This window comes from Melospiza melodia, chromosome 6 (assembly GCF_035770615.1).
Source record: "Melospiza melodia melodia isolate bMelMel2 chromosome 6, bMelMel2.pri, whole genome shotgun sequence".
Classification (NCBI taxonomy): domain Eukaryota; kingdom Metazoa; phylum Chordata; class Aves; order Passeriformes; family Passerellidae; genus Melospiza; species Melospiza melodia.
In genome coordinates this window covers 27,122,260-27,139,379 of record NC_086199.1, presented here as the reverse complement: position 1 = coordinate 27,139,379, position 17,120 = coordinate 27,122,260, and the positions used below count along the sequence as shown (strand labels likewise).

At 40.4% G+C, this 17,120-nt stretch overlaps 1 protein-coding gene and 1 long non-coding RNA gene across 6 annotated transcripts in view; both read left to right on the top strand.

Moving 5' to 3' along the window:
- Positions 1 to 30: 30 nt before the first annotated feature.
- Positions 31 to 9,927, top strand: LOC134420334 (uncharacterized). The gene is made up of 3 exons (XR_010028308.1): positions 31 to 8,207; positions 9,483 to 9,598; positions 9,712 to 9,927. It is a non-coding gene; the product is annotated as an uncharacterized LOC134420334 (long non-coding RNA).
- Positions 9,928 to 12,716: 2,789 nt separating this feature from the next.
- Positions 12,717 to 17,120, top strand: part of NUBPL (NUBP iron-sulfur cluster assembly factor, mitochondrial) — a 77,588-nt gene continuing 73,184 nt past the window's right edge. For 2 of the 5 annotated variants that reach the window (XM_063160402.1, XM_063160401.1), the window contains exon 1: positions 16,095 to 16,129. Coding sequence is in view for 1 of the 5 variants with exons in the window: in XM_063160398.1 (XP_063016468.1) it covers positions 12,717 to 12,857; positions 13,674 to 13,821; positions 16,095 to 16,129 (324 nt within the window). In the remaining 4 variants the exon portion in view is untranslated. Of the gene's footprint in view, positions 12,858 to 13,673; positions 13,822 to 16,094; positions 16,130 to 17,120 lie in introns of those variants that run through there. The other 3 variants (XM_063160398.1, XM_063160399.1, XM_063160400.1) reach the window with 3 other exon arrangements.

Genomic DNA, 17,120 nt, shown 5'->3' with positions numbered 1-17,120 from the left:
GGCACCGGCACCGGCACCGGCACCGGCACCGGCACCGGCACCGGCACCGGCACCGGCACCGGCACCGGCTGGGGCCCGCGGGTCACGGGCGGGGAGCGTGAGCGGGACCTTGTGTGGTTGGTTAAACGGGGGCTTATGATCCGCCCTCCCTATGGAGGCGGCTGAATACAAGCTTTGGAACAGAATTAAACAATTTGTACAGCTCTGCTTACCGATGCCCCAATAGCTAGCAGGAAGCGGGCTTTGGTTTCTTATTTTGATGAGAAATGTAAGATCTCCTTGTCTTCTGCTGGGGAAATGTTACATGCTTGTGATAAGAGCGGCATGCTGTATAGTTTATGCATGGAAAAGAAAGTCTGAATACTCTTTGTTATTTTTTCTGTTCATAACTTGTGTTTCAGTGTTTTAGGTGGCTGAGATCAGTCTATCAAGTTGGCAGATTTCTCTTCAATGGTACTGCGTTGGAGCAGAGGGAACAGAACACGCACTTAAAAGGGATCTGGATATCTAGTGATCCAAATCATCTGGGAAAAAGAGGTGCATAGTTTTGGAATGAGCTCCCACTGCTAATGGGAAAGGTTAAAATATTGCAAGTGGTTCTTTTATTATCTTCCAGGTTTGTAGCTACATACCCTGATACTCCTTGAACAGCTTCAAAGCTGGAAGAGTTGTGTCTTTCTCCCATACATGAATTCTGACAGAGACAAGTTTTGAACAATACTGCATTCATTCACGTCAGGATAGAATGACATGGAATCTCTCTCCAAATTCATTTTTACAACTGTGTTTAAAAATATTGCATTTTTTAAAGAAAGTTAATATATAGCAGTGTGAGTAAGAAGCTGAATTTTAGTACCTGGAGTCTATCGTAGAGTGAGATTACCGAAAATCTCTATTGAACAGCAAGGGCCCATACGCACTAATAAATAATCAGTGTTACACATAGGGATATATTTGACTTGTGTCTGTTATTTTTAAAGAAGATTCTTGATGTGTGTTCAATGAGGTTGTTCTTCCCAAAGCAAACCTTCCTGGAAGAATGGGAAATTGCACTAGGTAGTGTATGAGTAGCTCATTTTTTGTTCGCTGTATGATGTTTTTATTCAAACTCAGCTAATTTTATTTAAAGTACCTTCTGTTCATTTTCTTGAAAGCTGTATCCCCAGACTCATTAAGAAGAGTTTAATGAGGTAGAAATCCAGTTAAAATGAGAGGGTTTTCCTAGTGTATTTGCGATATAAATTGATTGTTAAGGAAAATGGATTTTGCTTCAGTCTGAGCGAATTATAATGAGCAGATTATAGAGGGCTATTAGTATATAAGGATATTGATTGTTATTTGGTGCTGTGCCATTATATACACCAGGGTATGATGGAGAACATTTATTCATGTGCAAGTTTCAATACAAATGCCTGTGAAACATTGCAGAGAAAAAAAGAGTATGACATCATTGTTTATGTATGGATTCTTGGTGGAATTATGTTGTATTTTCCTTGGGAAGCCAAGTAATTCTGTTGCACCTTGAATTTCTTGAATCTTACTGGCTTATTGTTAGATTAAGAGCCTCTCTTTTTAGGCCAAGGAATGCTAGTAAATTTGTTGGATAAATTTTAGGCATGGATTTGGATTTGACTGTGGGTTTTATATTTAAAAAAACACATCCTGACATCTAAAGCATATATCCATGCATAAAATATATTGGTATTTTTATCAGGTACTATATAAAGACATTTTTTTCTGCGTGTTTTGGATTTGACAGTTGTCCCAGAATATTTCCTGTATCCTCTCTGCTTGTTGTCACTAGATCTGAAAGTAGATATTTTGAGAATGGCACCCAGAAGACATTTCTAGTTATTTTCAGATCATTTCTCTTTCAGAGGGCAGATGGCAGTCTCACAAATTGCAGCGGAGGTGTGTTTTTTCCCTGCTCTTTGTGGGAGTGGTTAAGTTCAGGAAGTGTTTGGATAACACTCTCAGGCACATGGTGTGATTCTTGTGTCCTGTGCAGGGCCAGGAGTTAGACTTGAAGATCCTGATGGGTCCCTTCCCACTCAGCATATATTGTGATTCTATGCATATTTAGAACAAATCCTCTTGTCAAGAAGTTGGTGGATGCTGGAAGGAAACTCCAGCTTTGTGGGGACTCAGCTTTGCTCCTTGTCTTTCAGTACCAAAATGATCTCAAGTGGTTGAATTCTTCCCTGTGGATGGTTGTGGGGTTTTTTTTGGGTTTTTGTTGTTACTATTAAGTTTGGTGTTGCATACCATTTGGCAGTAGCAGGAGTTGACTGCCCCTTTGAGGGGACAAGATGTATCTGGGATGTTTTCCCTTTGTGGTGTCTGAAACATGATCAGTGGTGTTTCATGGAGATACCACATCGACAGACTTGCCCCTATCTGTCTTGAAGAGAAACTATATAAAGCTGCAGCAATGCTTATATAGCAAAGATAAAAAGTAGGTTGCTGCCAAGGGTTATATCTTGGTAGAACTACCTCCTTTGGGACAGATGGAACTGAATGGCTCCAGAGTGTCAAGGGAAGAATTAAATAACATTTCATTTTTTCCATTGCCAATTTTTGTACTCTTCCCTTGCACAACATACCAAAAAATTTCAATCACTTAGAATCATTTAGTAAAGGATCCTGGATAGGAGCCACTATTGGTGTGAAGGGTGAGACAGAATGTGCCAGCTGTTAAAGATTGCTGTTAAAAGACTCATCATCAGAGAATAGCCTGAAAAGTAGAATTTGCAACAATAAATTGCAAATTTCCATCACAAGGTAAAGATATTTCCACAAAATAATGTGTAAAATGGGATTCATGTTGAAATAAAGTACAATTTTAATTTGGCTATGTGGAAACAATAGGTCAATCATCAAAGAAACAAAAGAAGATATTCTGTATCTTTAGTCCAAGGTGTTTAAACTGCCACAGAACAGAATGTTAGTGTGATTTGTTTCTGAAGTGATGTTTATGGTCATACGTGTTGAAATGAGTCAAGTCCTTCATTTTCTGTTGGAGGGTGACCTCCTTTTCTTCTCTTTTTCTCCCAATTTACTTATTTTATTTCTCTTTTTGAGCTACTTGCCTTATCAAAAATAGCACAAATAGGTTCTCTGGCTCCTATATTTGGTGATTATTTTTTGTAGCCTATTTCTCAGTCTAGTTCAAGACCAAATTAAGCCTACTGCAGCTTGGAAATGTTAGCTGAAATGCTGATTAGCTGGAAGAGACAAGGTGCTGCTCAACAGCAGTGTGGGTGCACAGAGGATTAGCTGGTGGTGTCAGAATAATTTTACTTTTAAGACATGTTATGATGACTGTATTTAATACTGACTTATTCCTGGTACTGTCCAGAGGTCAGGAGCATGTCTGCCTCCCAACCATCATCCTCCTTCCTCCAGAGGTATTTAAATAAGAAAAGCAAAGAGGGCATGAAGAATTTCCCTAGTACAAGTCAGACAGCAGAAATGAGCAGTCCTGTCAAAGACCCCAAGTATAGCACAATGCCTATGCAGAGCTACCAGAAACAGCTCTCCCAGAGAAGAGATAGAGTGAAGACTATCACCCACTTTGCCTTCCAAACTGCCCCCCAGATCTGTTCAGCATTTGAAAGAACCATTGCAGACTTCTGGGGGAAGTTGATAAAGGAAGATGGTACTGTAGTTTTTATCTTTGCACTTTGTACAGTATCTCTGAGGAAGGTCATGGCTTCTTCAGCTCCAGTTCTGCAGCATCAGAATTGGTCCACCTCTTTAGCTCTTCCAGCAGAGCCAATTTAATGTCCCCACAAATGTCAGAATTGTTTGCAGTGAAGGCTGGTGTTCCTGTTGTGGAAGTACAGTTCTGTGATTTGAACAGTTGATTTTCTCTGCTAGTTGTGTTTAAAGAAAGCAACAAAAATTTAATACACAATTAAAAATAGATTAGTGTTTTGTTTAGTCCTCCATACAATTACAAAACAGACACTGAAATGTGTTATAGCAATCAAAAGTTAATTAAACTTCTGAAAAAAATAACAGATTCAATGTGAAAGCTGTGTCAGATACAATTACTGGTTTTTATTGTGACAAGCAGAAATTTGCATCTATTAGGGGAAAAACGTAGCCAGATAAAAGACACACAATCTGCTTGCTTACTGTGATTTTCTAAAGCTAGTAAGAACAGTGTTAGTCAGTTTCTTTCTCATTGGGCCTGTGACATTTAGCTACTCTGTTTTTTCCTGCTTGGGTGTCTCCTGAACCAAATCTTTGTCTGTATGATTGACTGGCATTAATGTTAAAAGGATTTCTGTATGGTGCTCCAGTGGAATCAACAGAGCAGTGGGGGTGCCCTACCTGCAGTACATGCCATGGGGTCCCACTGTGACATGGTGGTGTTACAGTTTGCTTAGAAGCAATATGTTTATTCTTTATTTTCATGGCATTGAGCTGATCCCATATGCCCATATGCTCTTTCTTGTGCAGAGCCAATCTTGAGTTTCAACACCATACTCTTAATTCTGGAATTCAGAGGGAGGCTGAACAAAGTCATGAAGCTGACTCCATGAGGAGTCTCTCAAAGGTCAGCAGTTTTCTGCCTTACCATTAGCAATGGTATTGCCAGAGCCAGGTGGATCCCTGCAGGTGTATCCAAATGTACTTGCTTCCCTGGTCTCCTGAGTTTGGGGTCTGGGTTTTACACAGCAGGAGCACATGAAGACAACTTGGGTGTAGGACAGTACTGACTCAATGGTGAGGGGAGCAGCACCCAGCGCTGAGCTAGAAAAGGGTAACCCTATGGTCAGAGGTCCTGGAGCAAAGAGAGTGGGAGTCATAGAGCTCAGTGACAGTCAACAGCTGTATAAGCTGTTTGCCACCCCTGAGCAAGCTCAGTAGGGTCACCCAGAGCACCCTTGGCCAGTCAAAGCCAGTTTCAGTTTCCTGTGCTCTGTATGGAGCTGCTGACCACATGAGTTCAGGGCCTGGCGCTGCTGTGGCAGCTGGGGGTCTGGTTTGCTTCAAGACCCTGAGCTAAACCATGCCTGGCTGATGTAGATGGTCTTACAAGCTGGGTTCCTCCTGATGGAGGAGGTATTTAGAACAGGCACAGTAGAGCACAGCTCCTACTTTCTTTATTTTCCTGCCATCAGGGTTGGTCTGCTGCATTATACTCTTCTACCCCTCCCATGTAAAGAAATTAAAGTCTGTTCTAAACATGTGTTGCTGAATCACTGCTCTCTTCACCTTATAAACACTTTTGCAATAGCAATTAGTACTACAGAATGGGGTTGTGTTATTTAATCCCATTTTTTTTCATCTTCAGTGAGAAATTTTGATAATATGAGGATGTTGCTCTAGACAAAGATGCATCAATATCTTCTAGGATCTAAAGCTTGAGCTTCCATGTTTTCAGCAGATGCCATGTGTAACATCAGAGTATTGACATAAAGCCTCACGTTATTAAAAATGGACATGAAAAGAGATGTGGCTTTTTCTGTTTCTTTCACAAACACTATGAGAGTAATTTATTATTCTCTCTGTACCTGGAGGACTCCTTGCCTCCAGTTACTGTTGAGTATGCAGGCATAATAAGGCTGCATGTCAATTTTTTTTCATTTATATGGATGACTTTCAAAGTAAAACTCGCCACAGCTTCAGGCCAAAAGCTTTCTCCTTGTGTCACAGCTCCTATCATTTTTTTCCCCTCAGGCATACTGATCCATAGCTAGTCAGGGAAGCATGCACACAAATGATAGGTCATTAGGAAATCCTCTGAATGGCAAACCTCTGAAGTCAGCCCAAGTGCTATTTGCCATACATCATGATAAAATTTGTGAGTTTGAGGAGGCACTAATTATATGCTTGGTCTGCCATTGATGAGTTGTTGGAGCTGTTGTTTCCAGAACAGCAACCTCTTTCACTGCATATTTCAGCAAGGTTGCCAGAGCATGGTGAGCCAAGCAGGGATTGAGAGATTTTGGCACTTTATCCCTTTCAATGAAAAAATATTGCATTGCAACACAAATTGATACCTCACTCTGCCATAGTGAAACATCATATACTGATACAATGATGTTGATCTATGGGCTTTTCTTAAAATTTTATTTTGGGAACTCATTTCCCTTAGAACAAGTGGCAACTGTAAGACTTTCATTTACCATCAGCCTTTGGTTTTTGATGATTTGTTTCAGTAATACAATAGTTAAAAAAAAAAAACTTTCATTTTATATATATATTTTATATATATTCACACACACACACCTTTCATTATTTTAACCCACATACATAAAATGTGATCTTGGGAGGAAAAAGCAAATGTTTAATACAGTGAGCAAAATAATAAAAGATTGTAAATTCTAATGAATATTCATGGAGTCAAATAAGATAATAAACATGTCAAGAAATGATGTGGCTTCCTGGTATGACTTCCAGTGTAGATTAACATGTTTCAAAGAGTAGTGTCAAAAATTGTTTTTTAATTTTTAATTTTCACACTTTCTCAAAGCACCAATTTTTTTAATGCATGTTTCTGAATTCATTTAGGATGATACTACTAATGTATTAGTAGATAGCTCAGAAGCATTGCAATGATAGGATTTTTCACATATTCTTTGATTGTTTTTTTTTTTAAGCTGCCAAAGAGTCATGGTTTCTTTCTTTTACAAAAGATGCTAAATTGCTGCCACAGAATGGAAGTGAAACACTTTATCTTCAATATTTGAAGTTATAAAAAAATAGAAAAATGGTTTTTGGTATAACATTTTCTTACAGAGCTTTTTATTTCACAGATAATTCTTGGAACTGCTGGAGGCTTACATTTTTATGATTAACAGAATAAAACAATTACTCTGTAACTTAGGATATTTTAATATCAATTACAGATGTTTAATCTTTCCTTGGATACTCTGTTGCCCATAGGATAAAAAATAATCATGTCTTCATAGAAACAGTTCCAGTGAGGACCACATCCAGATTAAAAAAATCCTTTATTTTGGTGGTCACAGATAAATCCAGCATAAATATGACAAATTTTAGGTCCTGTTACAGAAAACACAGATCTAAATAATGCACTCCGGAGCTTGGAGAATGATTCAGCTCAGTTTCAGGTGAACCTCTAGGCTACAACTGTACTAAGAATCAACAGCAGGAAATACTCTTGGCCACTGCAACTCACCTTTATTCCCTGACATAGTTTTGGCCAGGGCTTGCTCACTAGGAAAAATATTCTGTTCCTAGTTCAGCAGTTAAGAACCAGTTAAGAACCTCTGGCTCAGTGTAAAACTTTGAAGAGTTACTTACATTCACAGCAGAGGATGAGCCAGAGGATTTTGTTCCAAGAATCAGTGCTCTGGCTTCGCAGGATAGAGTGCTCTGCAGTTCCACGCTTTATACAGGGGGCACTGACAATGAGAAGTGTTCTTGGGTCACACTTATTTTCAGCTGAGATTGGTCCTGGCACATGAACCTCTGGAGCAGGCTGCTCTAATTGTGTAGGGTTGTCAGAATTGTGTAAGTGGTCCATACACATCCCAAGTTTATTGGTGCCTTCTGAAATTGCACTGCTACTGCAGGGATTTATGAGAAAAGTATTGAATGGAGCAAAACTGAACTGGTTTAGAACATTAACCAGATTTTAAAAATAATTACACAAAACCTAGTAAAAATTGATATGTTTCAATCAGCATCATTGATCAAATAAGATTGATTTGTTACATAAAACTTGTTTAGGCTCAGGGTTCTGATGTTAACAAAAATATTTCCTGTAAAACAAGCTTGCTACTGAGAAAAATGAATGAAGAGCAGAATTAAAGTAATTTCAGAAACTGAAACTGTGAATGTCATTTTGACTCAGATCTGTAGTGTCAAATGGCTTACTGAAGCTTTTAGAAAAGTCACCTTCTTTTTTTATTCTGTATTTGTACGCTGTCTAAAGCAACAGGACTCTTTCTACCCCTGAGACTTATAATAGCAGTTTATCTCCATTACTAAAATAAAATATATGAAAAAAGAAAAGAGAGAAAATTCCAGTCTTACTTCAATGTTGGTAAAATATATAGGAATAGTTTCAAAATCTTTGTTTTTATCTTCAGATGTGGAAATACTGTTAATTTGTGTTAATTCCATTCATGCAGGGATCATCTATATATATAAGGTACCTAAGAAAAATGATGTGGCTTTGTTACAGAAGAGCATATTCCTTTAATTTTCTGCACCACTTCCTAAAGGTAGGAAAAATTGCTGTAATATAAGCTGCATCTTCATTGTGATGTGACTGTTACTATAGAAATCAATGTTAACCTGAAGAACTTGATGACTGACTTCAGAAGAGTCTAGTAACAGTTTAAATAAGGTTTTCATCTCTTCTTGACTGTGAAAGACTGCATTGTTTAAAATTCCACAGGAAAGCAATATATAAACTAAATCGGTATCAGTTCTTCAATGTAGGGGGACAGAATATAAGTAAATAAAGGTGATATAGAAAGTAAACTTACCCCCTAAAGAGTTGCAGCTGGTTAATGATAAAAGATTAGGAGCAGGCCTGATGTTAGCAGGCCGCAGCTGTAGCCCATCAGAAGAGTGCTATAGAAGAGTGGATTGGTTGGTTGGGGGGAGCTGGGGTCAGTTGGCTGCTGTGAGGACAAGGAAGAGGCAGTGCCTGGAGGGGCTGCCTGCAAGAAACATCAAGGCGGTATGGAACTCTAGCAATAGGGAGCCCTTGCATTGTAATGACAATAGAACTCTTGCACTATAATGACAACGCTTCAATACCTTCTTCTTCCTTTAGTGAAGCTGAATGAAAGCAAACAATTCCTTTTCAGTTTTAGATTTGGCAAAGCTTTCACGTTGGATGAAGCTACTTATGTGGTCTCATATTTACTAGCATTACTATTACACATGATAAAGAAAAATTATTAAATTTTTACTGTTTCTTGTGTGTTTTCTTTGTGCTTGTTAAAGGTGTTGCATTTTCAAGTACTTCCACATAATAAACAGAAAATTCTTCTTAAACTAGGTAATATCTTATATGAAAATTCAGGTTAATGTGCCTTGTTTTGAATGGATATTTGAAATCAAAAGCTGTTAAAATCCCTTGAGCAAATTTACTTTGCAACAAGTGGGCATAACTGCTTCCATGCAGTGATGTTAGTGGCGTTGACCTTGGTCTAAGCCTAGAAGGTAAAAGACTTTAGAAGAAAAATTCCAGTGAATGACAGAGAGGTAACGTTACAACACAGAAGAGTTCTCCTCATATATGCCTGCAGTTCTTTCCCTCTAATGCCTGAAATTCCCCATTTACACATTTTTGAGATGTGCCTTATTGATATATCTGGAGCCTGTTACCCCCAGGTACGCCACCATGCCCCAGTGTTTCAGCATTAAGTAAAGCAATGTGGAAGTTGGTTTCACTTCCATGAGGAGCACAGCAAAGATAAAACAAAGAATTCACACTGGTAGGCGTTTTGGCTTGGATTACTCTGCAGCCTGACACAGTTTGTCAGCCCCACAGGAGAATGCTGTTTTGGCAAGAGCATGCTCTAGCATGGTCCGAGCTGCCAAAGAGAGGAGGTGGCAGCTGTCCTGAGACACAGTGAGGCAACAGTGGCTGAGCCAAAAGGTAATGCTCAGAGCCCAAGGCTCATTAACCAGGGCAGAGCCCTGAACCAAGTAATTATCACCACATGACAAAAAGAGATAAAAAGCATAATTTTTACCTTATTTATCTTAAAGGTACCAGGGGTGTCTGACCAGCCGGGGGGAAAAACCCCGGAATCTGAGATTCCTGTGCCACACACACTCATCCTAGTATGCAATGGCGTGCCTCTGTGGCCAAAGGTTGCAGGCCTGGTCACAGAGCTAAAATGACCCCTTTGTTCTGAAGAATCTTTCCTTTGCTATTCTTTAACATATTTTCTAGCTCAAACAGTGTCTGAAATAAATAGTTTATATGAGAAAGAGTTTGCAGTTACTGTGTTATTAATGTGGTACAATGCAGACATCCAGAAATGAGAATGGATACTTTTTTTTAAAAAGTCAGTTACATCCTGCTGCACACAAACCAACCTAGTTCTCTACCAAGTCATTTTTCAAATGTTGTTTATTTTGAAATTTTGGAGTTATTTTGGTAAAGAATCTTTCCTAGCTATACCTGCATACTATTAATTGATTTTGGGTAGCGAAAGGATATATTTAAACACAAGACAATCTAATTTCACACAAAAATCAGTTCTATTATTATCATGTTATTGTTCAGGTTGAATGGCAGTTTAGAGTCTATGAAACATTTTCCGACATTTTCTTAGAGAAAACATTATCAATTTGCATTAAAATTAAATATTGCATCTTTCATTTTGTTACACTTTTGAAAAGTGAAGTGGAATTTTCTGAAAGATGCTGACATTACCTGTAGTTTCCATCAAGACTGAAGTCTGGCAGTAAAAATTTTGTTAATTTTTAGTTGCCTTTTCCTAGACTCATATTTTACCATTGTATGTTGTGTTATGCAATAATATACCAGTCAAACAACATAGAACAATATTTTCAAATGTTAAAATTTAAATGGGAAGCCAAAAGCAAATGTGAGAAGTGTACAATGCATAAAATTGTCTTCACAATTAGTAGAGATGGAAACACTACGCAACCAAACTGCAGTGTATTCCACTGAAGTCAAGGCATTTTGAAAATGCCTGCTGTATTGCTGAGCAAAATAAATTCCTTTTCTAATGGCCAAATACAACATTTCATCCTCGTATTCAATGCAACCTACTGCCATGTTAGCTACCTATCAGGGCAGTTGATAAACTAGTGCTAGAATAAATTATTAAAACTAAAAATATTGAGGACTGTTGGCTCAATTTTAGCTTGTGCTAGATCAGCTTTGCAAAACCCCACAAAAATATTTGCGTATTATTGTTGTCGGTGTTGGAGCTATTGTCAAAATGAAGAAGTGAATTGTACATTTTCACCATGTTCTTTTCTCTGTGGAGACCTTGAAGTGACCCAGATCTGAAGTGAATGCCTAGCCGTGATCCCACAGTACTGACTCCATTGATGTGATGTGCACAGTATCTTGCACTTTAACACTGCCTCCAACTGCTCCAGGCAGGAAAAACAATTATGCAAATTTCCTGCAATGCAAAAGGTAACATGATTTCCAGAGGCAGTGAAAAAAAACCCCTGGATTCTATATCACAGTTTCAAAACAAAGCAGCTTGTTAGTTTTCAGGATTCTTTTTCAGTTTGGTTTGATAGTAGGGTAAATGATTGCGAAAGGATTTGACCTCTTCAGGCGTCTGTTGATAGGCAAAATAGAGTTATGTGGGTACATCAAAAATGTAGGCTGAATGAGAATCACTTCAAGGATAGGAAAAAAAACCCCTATTTTCAGCATTGTAATTTGTGTTGTAGATGAGCACTGGAACATGCCTTTGAAATGGTGAGGTTTAGCAAAATGCTTGATTAGAACTTTGAATAATATAATTTAAAAAGAAACATTTTAAATGGTGACAATTCTGCTCATTGGGAAAGAGAGGAAATATGTATTATAATAACACTTTAAACGGATGTAAAATCCTCTGATCCATTACATATTATGACTGACACCAACAAAAGACTCTGTCTACACTGTATTTTATATTTGCAGACTAATGACCTGAAATTGCTAAGATCTGAATTATTTCTATAATATCACTTAGCTGAATAAGGACTATTCATGGAATTTTAAGAGCAAATCATGTCAAACCAATCTAATTTCCTTCCACAAGGTGGTTACAAGGCTTGCAGGTGGGAGAGAAGTGGGAGATGAAGCTTTAAGCAAATCTCACATGACATAAGGAACAGAAATGGGTTTTGATGAACTTTTACTGAGTGACGGTAAACTGGATGGAAGAGCAAAACTATCACCAGAACAATGATCAGTGCCAAACAACAGGAACAGAGGCAATGAGCAGAAACTGATGCACAGGAAGTTCCATCTGAATTTGAGGAAGAACAACTGACCTAGCCCTGGAACAGATTTCTAAGAGAGGCTGTGGAGTCTCCCTCACTGGAAATATTTTAGAACCATCTGGATGCAGTCTTGTGGCATGTGCTCTAGAATGACCCTGTTTGAGCAAGGAGGTTGGACCAGATGATCCACGGTGGTGGCCTTCCAACCTCTGAGATTCTGCGCTTTAGTATTTTTTAAAAAACCCAACCAACTAAAAAATTCAAATCAAAATAAGCAAAAAAGCACCAAATAGGTGGCACCTGTCTCGGCTATAGGTCTCTTTGTTCTTTTGCGTAAAGGAGGAAATGGGATGTATTTATAATTGAAGAGGGGACCGAGCTCTGGCCCAACCATTTTGTGGGCCAAGATGAGAATTCAGAAGGCACCGACGAGCCGAAGGAGCCTCTGCTGGAACAATTGCAGCATAACGAGGACTTAGCCCGAGCAAGTTTGCATTGTGTGCGGTCACTCGCTGCTGCTCCCGCGGCCCCGATTTTTTTACAGACAGCGGCAGGGATCTGCTTTCCGTGCTGCTGCTCGGCGGGAGGGCGCGGATCGCTTCCCTCAGCTCCGGAGCCGCAGCACGTCTCAGCGCCGCACCTTCAGCTCCGCAGGCCGCGCGCTGGCCCGGGGCTGCCGAGCCCACCCAGCTCCAGCCCCGGCAGCGGGCGGGCGGAGCGCGCCGCGGGGGGCGGGCCGAGGCGCGGCCGTTCGGCGCCATCTCAGCGCGCCCGGCGCGGCCGCGGGCATGGGAGGCGCTGCCTGGCGCTGGGCGCTGCGCGCCGCCCGCCTCCTGCCCGGCGCCGGCGGCGGGAGAGCTCTGGCGGGGCGACGGGGCCGCCCGGGCTGCACGCCCGCCGCTTGCGCCCCTCCGTCCGCCGGCTCCGCGGTGAGTGAGGCGGGAGCGGAACGGGGCGGGCGAGGGCCGGGCTGGGCTGTCCCTGCGCTTGCGGGGCTCTGTCCGTGCTCGGGTGCCCTGCCGGGCCGTGTCCTCCGGCAGCCGGTTCAGCAGCTGAGTCCCTGCGGGAGGGGATGCGGTCGCTGAAGGCGTCGGCGGCGGGGGCCGGGCTGGGGCAGCGCCGGGCTGGGAGAGGAAGATGAACGGGCTGTGCCCGCTTTTTACCCGCACTCGCCTGAACTCGGTGGGAGCAGTGCGCGGCGCTAAGCGCCCGTGGCGGTACCGCTGTGCCGGCCCGGAGCAGGTGGGACGCTGCCTGACGGGATGCTCGGCTCGGCTGCTCCGGCCGTCCAGCCAGGGGGCCCCGCGTGTGGCTCTCCTGTGGCACGGTTCAGAGCTGGGACGGTCCTCGGCAGCACCTCGGGCTCCTGCTCCTCCGCTGTTACTCTGTTTGTTGTGCCTGAAACAGCTGTACCGAAAGGACCGCCAAGTCTAGTCTGTTTCACAAAGCTTCCGACTTTTAAGTAGCGTTTTGGTTTATTTCAATGCATTTTTTTTCTTTGAGTGTTAAGATCAAGCATATTGAAGTGTTTGTCAAAAAAAATATGTGACTGGTGTTATTTTAAGTTGGCCCAGTCCTTGCCTGTCTGTGAAGCAGGCTCCCTTTAGGAGAGCCCTTGTGCAGAATGTTTTCCCAGACAAGTGGTGAAAATTTCTCAGTGTGCGTGTAGGTTCCCTCCCGTCAGCTTTCTCTGCGAGACCTGCGGGTTGGTGCACATGCATTCACTTGCCTTTTGGTTTTGTCAGTCGTCAAGCTCTGGGGATGAGGCTCTGAGGGACAGACGTGCGCGGATCCTGTCGCGAGGGCTGCCAAAGCAGAAGCCCATAGAAGGGGTTAAGCAGGTGGTGGTTGTGGCTTCTGGAAAAGGGGGAGTTGGAAAATCAACAACAGCGGGTAAGATTTCTTTATTTTTTTAAATAATTTCCTTTGCATATTTTCTAGTATGGAATATTTAGGTGCTTGTGTCATTACCTTGTGATTAAGTTCCGTAACACTTCACCTCTGACAAGTCCTGTTGCAGCCATTGCGAATTTACTTGGATATGGAAATCTTGGTTTTATCTTAGGTATGAATTTAGCTTTGAAATCATATTTTTGTAATAGTGCAGCAGTGTCCTGAGATATCAAGGCACCTTAAGAGGTGATGTAGGCTGAGGTGAAAGGGATCATATGTTAGTGCAGTGACACGGTTCCTCCTTCCCTGGCTGCTTAGGTGTGCCTATACTGTGCCTTTCTCTGTAGAGGATGCTAATATTTAGAAAGTTTCCAGATCAGGACTCTGTTCAATTTTCTCAACCATATATGTAGGTGTTTTATAAAGAAAAAATAAAGCAGTACATATAAACCACACAAATTGATCACAGCTTTGTGAAGTACCTTGAACTTTTCTCTCAACTTCACCATTAGGTTTTGAATTAATTTTTCTCTAATTTTTTCTCTATCACATGTTCCTAGGTGGTAGAATGAGATAGTATGTGGGTTACCAGTACTGCAGAAATTGACTTGAACTTAAACAGATGACAGAATGGGAAAATATTTGTTGTGCCAACATGTGCAAAACAACATTTCTTGTGCCTTACAATGGCTGAGGGAAGAATGACTGGTATCATCAACCTGGACTTCTGCAAAACATTTGGCGTTGTCCTGCATGACATCCTTGTCTCTGAACTAGAGAGACTGGGAGTTGATGGATGGACCACTTGGTGGATTAGGAATTGGCTGGATGGCTGCACAGGTCTGGGTCTCCCAGCATAAGAAGGACCTGTGAGAGTGTGTCCAGCAAGTCCAAGTATGATCAGAGGGTTGGAGCACCCCTGCTGTGAAGAAAGGCTGAGGGAGTTGGGGTTGTTTAGCCTGGAGAAGAGAAGGCCTCAGGGAGACTGTTAGAGAACCTTCCAGTAATTAAAAGGGGCTTACAAAAAGGAAGGATTGTGACTTTTTATGTGGGCAGGTAGGACAAGGGTGAATAGTTCTAAATCAGAAGGGGAGAGTTGTAGGTTAGCAGCTAGGAAGAAATTCTGTGCTGTGAGGGTGGTGAGACGCTGGAAGAGGTGCCCAGACAAGGGTGGTTGTCCCATCCCTGGAAGTATTCAAGGCCAGGTTAGATGGATTTTGGACATCCTTGTCCAGTGGAAGGTGTCCCTGTCCACGGCAGGGGTTTGGAGCTGGGTCATCCTTTGGGTCACTTCCAACCCTAACCATCCTATGATACTATCACACTGAAAGTAAAGTTCTTGGAAAAGATATCTGTAAAGTGTTAGAAATGTGTTTAAAGATCTCTTTCTTAGCATCTAGACTGGAGAAGAGTTATTCTTTAGTTGAAGGATGTCTGCTGTTCATGTGTTGTGAATAACGCGTGGATGTAGCTAGTAATGTATAATTTTGGGGTTTGTGGTTCAGCCATGCTTGAAACAGACTAATTGAGTAATAATTTCTAGAACAGACTAATATGATATCTGTACTAAAAGTAACTGTTCTTAAAAAAAAGTGGGTTTTTTTCTTTTTAGCTATTATCTATCCTATACATAGGATACACCTACCTGTACAAAGACATGCAAAACAGTTAAAACTTGTGTTTCTTAACCATCAAAAGGTATATCATTATAATACATAGTCTGGTTGTTGTGGGTTACTAAAAATACCAAATACCTGTTCATCAATTGACAGTTTACAAAATGAAAATAATTTGAAAAACAAATTCAGATTACTCCCCTCATGTCTGCAAACAAATACCTGAATTTAAATTCTTATAACTGGTATCTGTGTGTAATTTCTACATAAAATTTAACACATCTATAAATAATACTTAGAACTGTGAGTTCATTCCTGTGCATTTAAAAATAAAAAATCAGGGTTCAACAAGCGTTAAATAAGATTTTGGAAATGTAAATGAAGCATTTACATGTGTCTGTAATGGACAGCTTTTTAAAATTAATATTTTAATTAGTAATATTGAGAAGGAAATCAATGTTCTTGTTTATTACCATGAGGATAAATTTGATGGTTCAGATGAACAACTGAATTTCAGATAAATTATATAAACAAAAGTATTGCATGGCATCATTACTGAATGTTTTCTCCTGATAGCAGTGATAACATTCTTAATATTTTGGAATTAAGTTTTCCTGCACTTAATCTTTTTGTTTTTCCTCCTCTTCTTCCTTACAGTAAATATAGCCCTCGCTCTAGCAGCAAATGATTCGGTAGGTGAACATTTAATTATCAGCCTTAATGTGAAATGTGTGTTATAAATAAAATTGTTACTGCTGAGGGCTGTCACATACGCTTAATGTAATTAACACTCTTATTCTCTTATTTAGTTAATTTCTAATTTGTTTTGGTGGGCTTTTGAGTTTCTGTCAGTTTGTTTATATTTTATCAGTACCATGAATAACCCATCCTGCTTCTGGGTTTGGCTCTGTCCTTTCCCTGGTGTGTCACTAAGTTGAACTGCAATTCTGGAAGGATGTATAGATGTCATAGAGAATGCCTCTGCAGGTTGGAGACAATAAATAATTCTACCACTTCAGAATACTGACTTGAAAAAAATAGGAGTTTGTGCTGAATACTGTCCAAACCATTATTTTTATAGCTTCACAGATTTGCTGTTTCTGGAGAAATTATGTATCAAAATACTTTATAAACAGCTAAGGTGAAAAACCCCAAAAACTAGGTATCTTCCCTGAAGCTTGGAAGTAAAATTTCTTGAGTGATTTCCCAGCTCAGTATTACTAAAACTGTTGCCTGGACTATAAATAGATGGTAGGAGCCATTCAAGAGTAAAAACCACAGGTGTTCTTTATGTCCACCTGCTGCTGTAGACTGGGAGTAGTTCCATTGTGCACATTATTGCCACACAGATAAACTCGGAAGCAAGTCTCCTTTGCAATGGGAGGGGGTATGATGCAGGCTTTGTACTCATAAAACATTAAATACAAAGTATACTCAAGTACTTTAATCAGGCAAATGTAGCATCTTCTTGTAAAAGACAAGTAAAACAAAAAACAGCAGGTAGGAGTGAGGGCTACATGCAATCTGCAAACTTCTTGGAGGAATTTTCTAAAAGATTTAAATTTTTTTCCATAAACTCAGTCACATTTAATAAGAAGAGTGCTTAAACTGTTATATGAAATATGTACTCTTTGTGATGGCATCTGATCTTGTTATTTCACAGTCTTTAATTCTGTGTTTTAA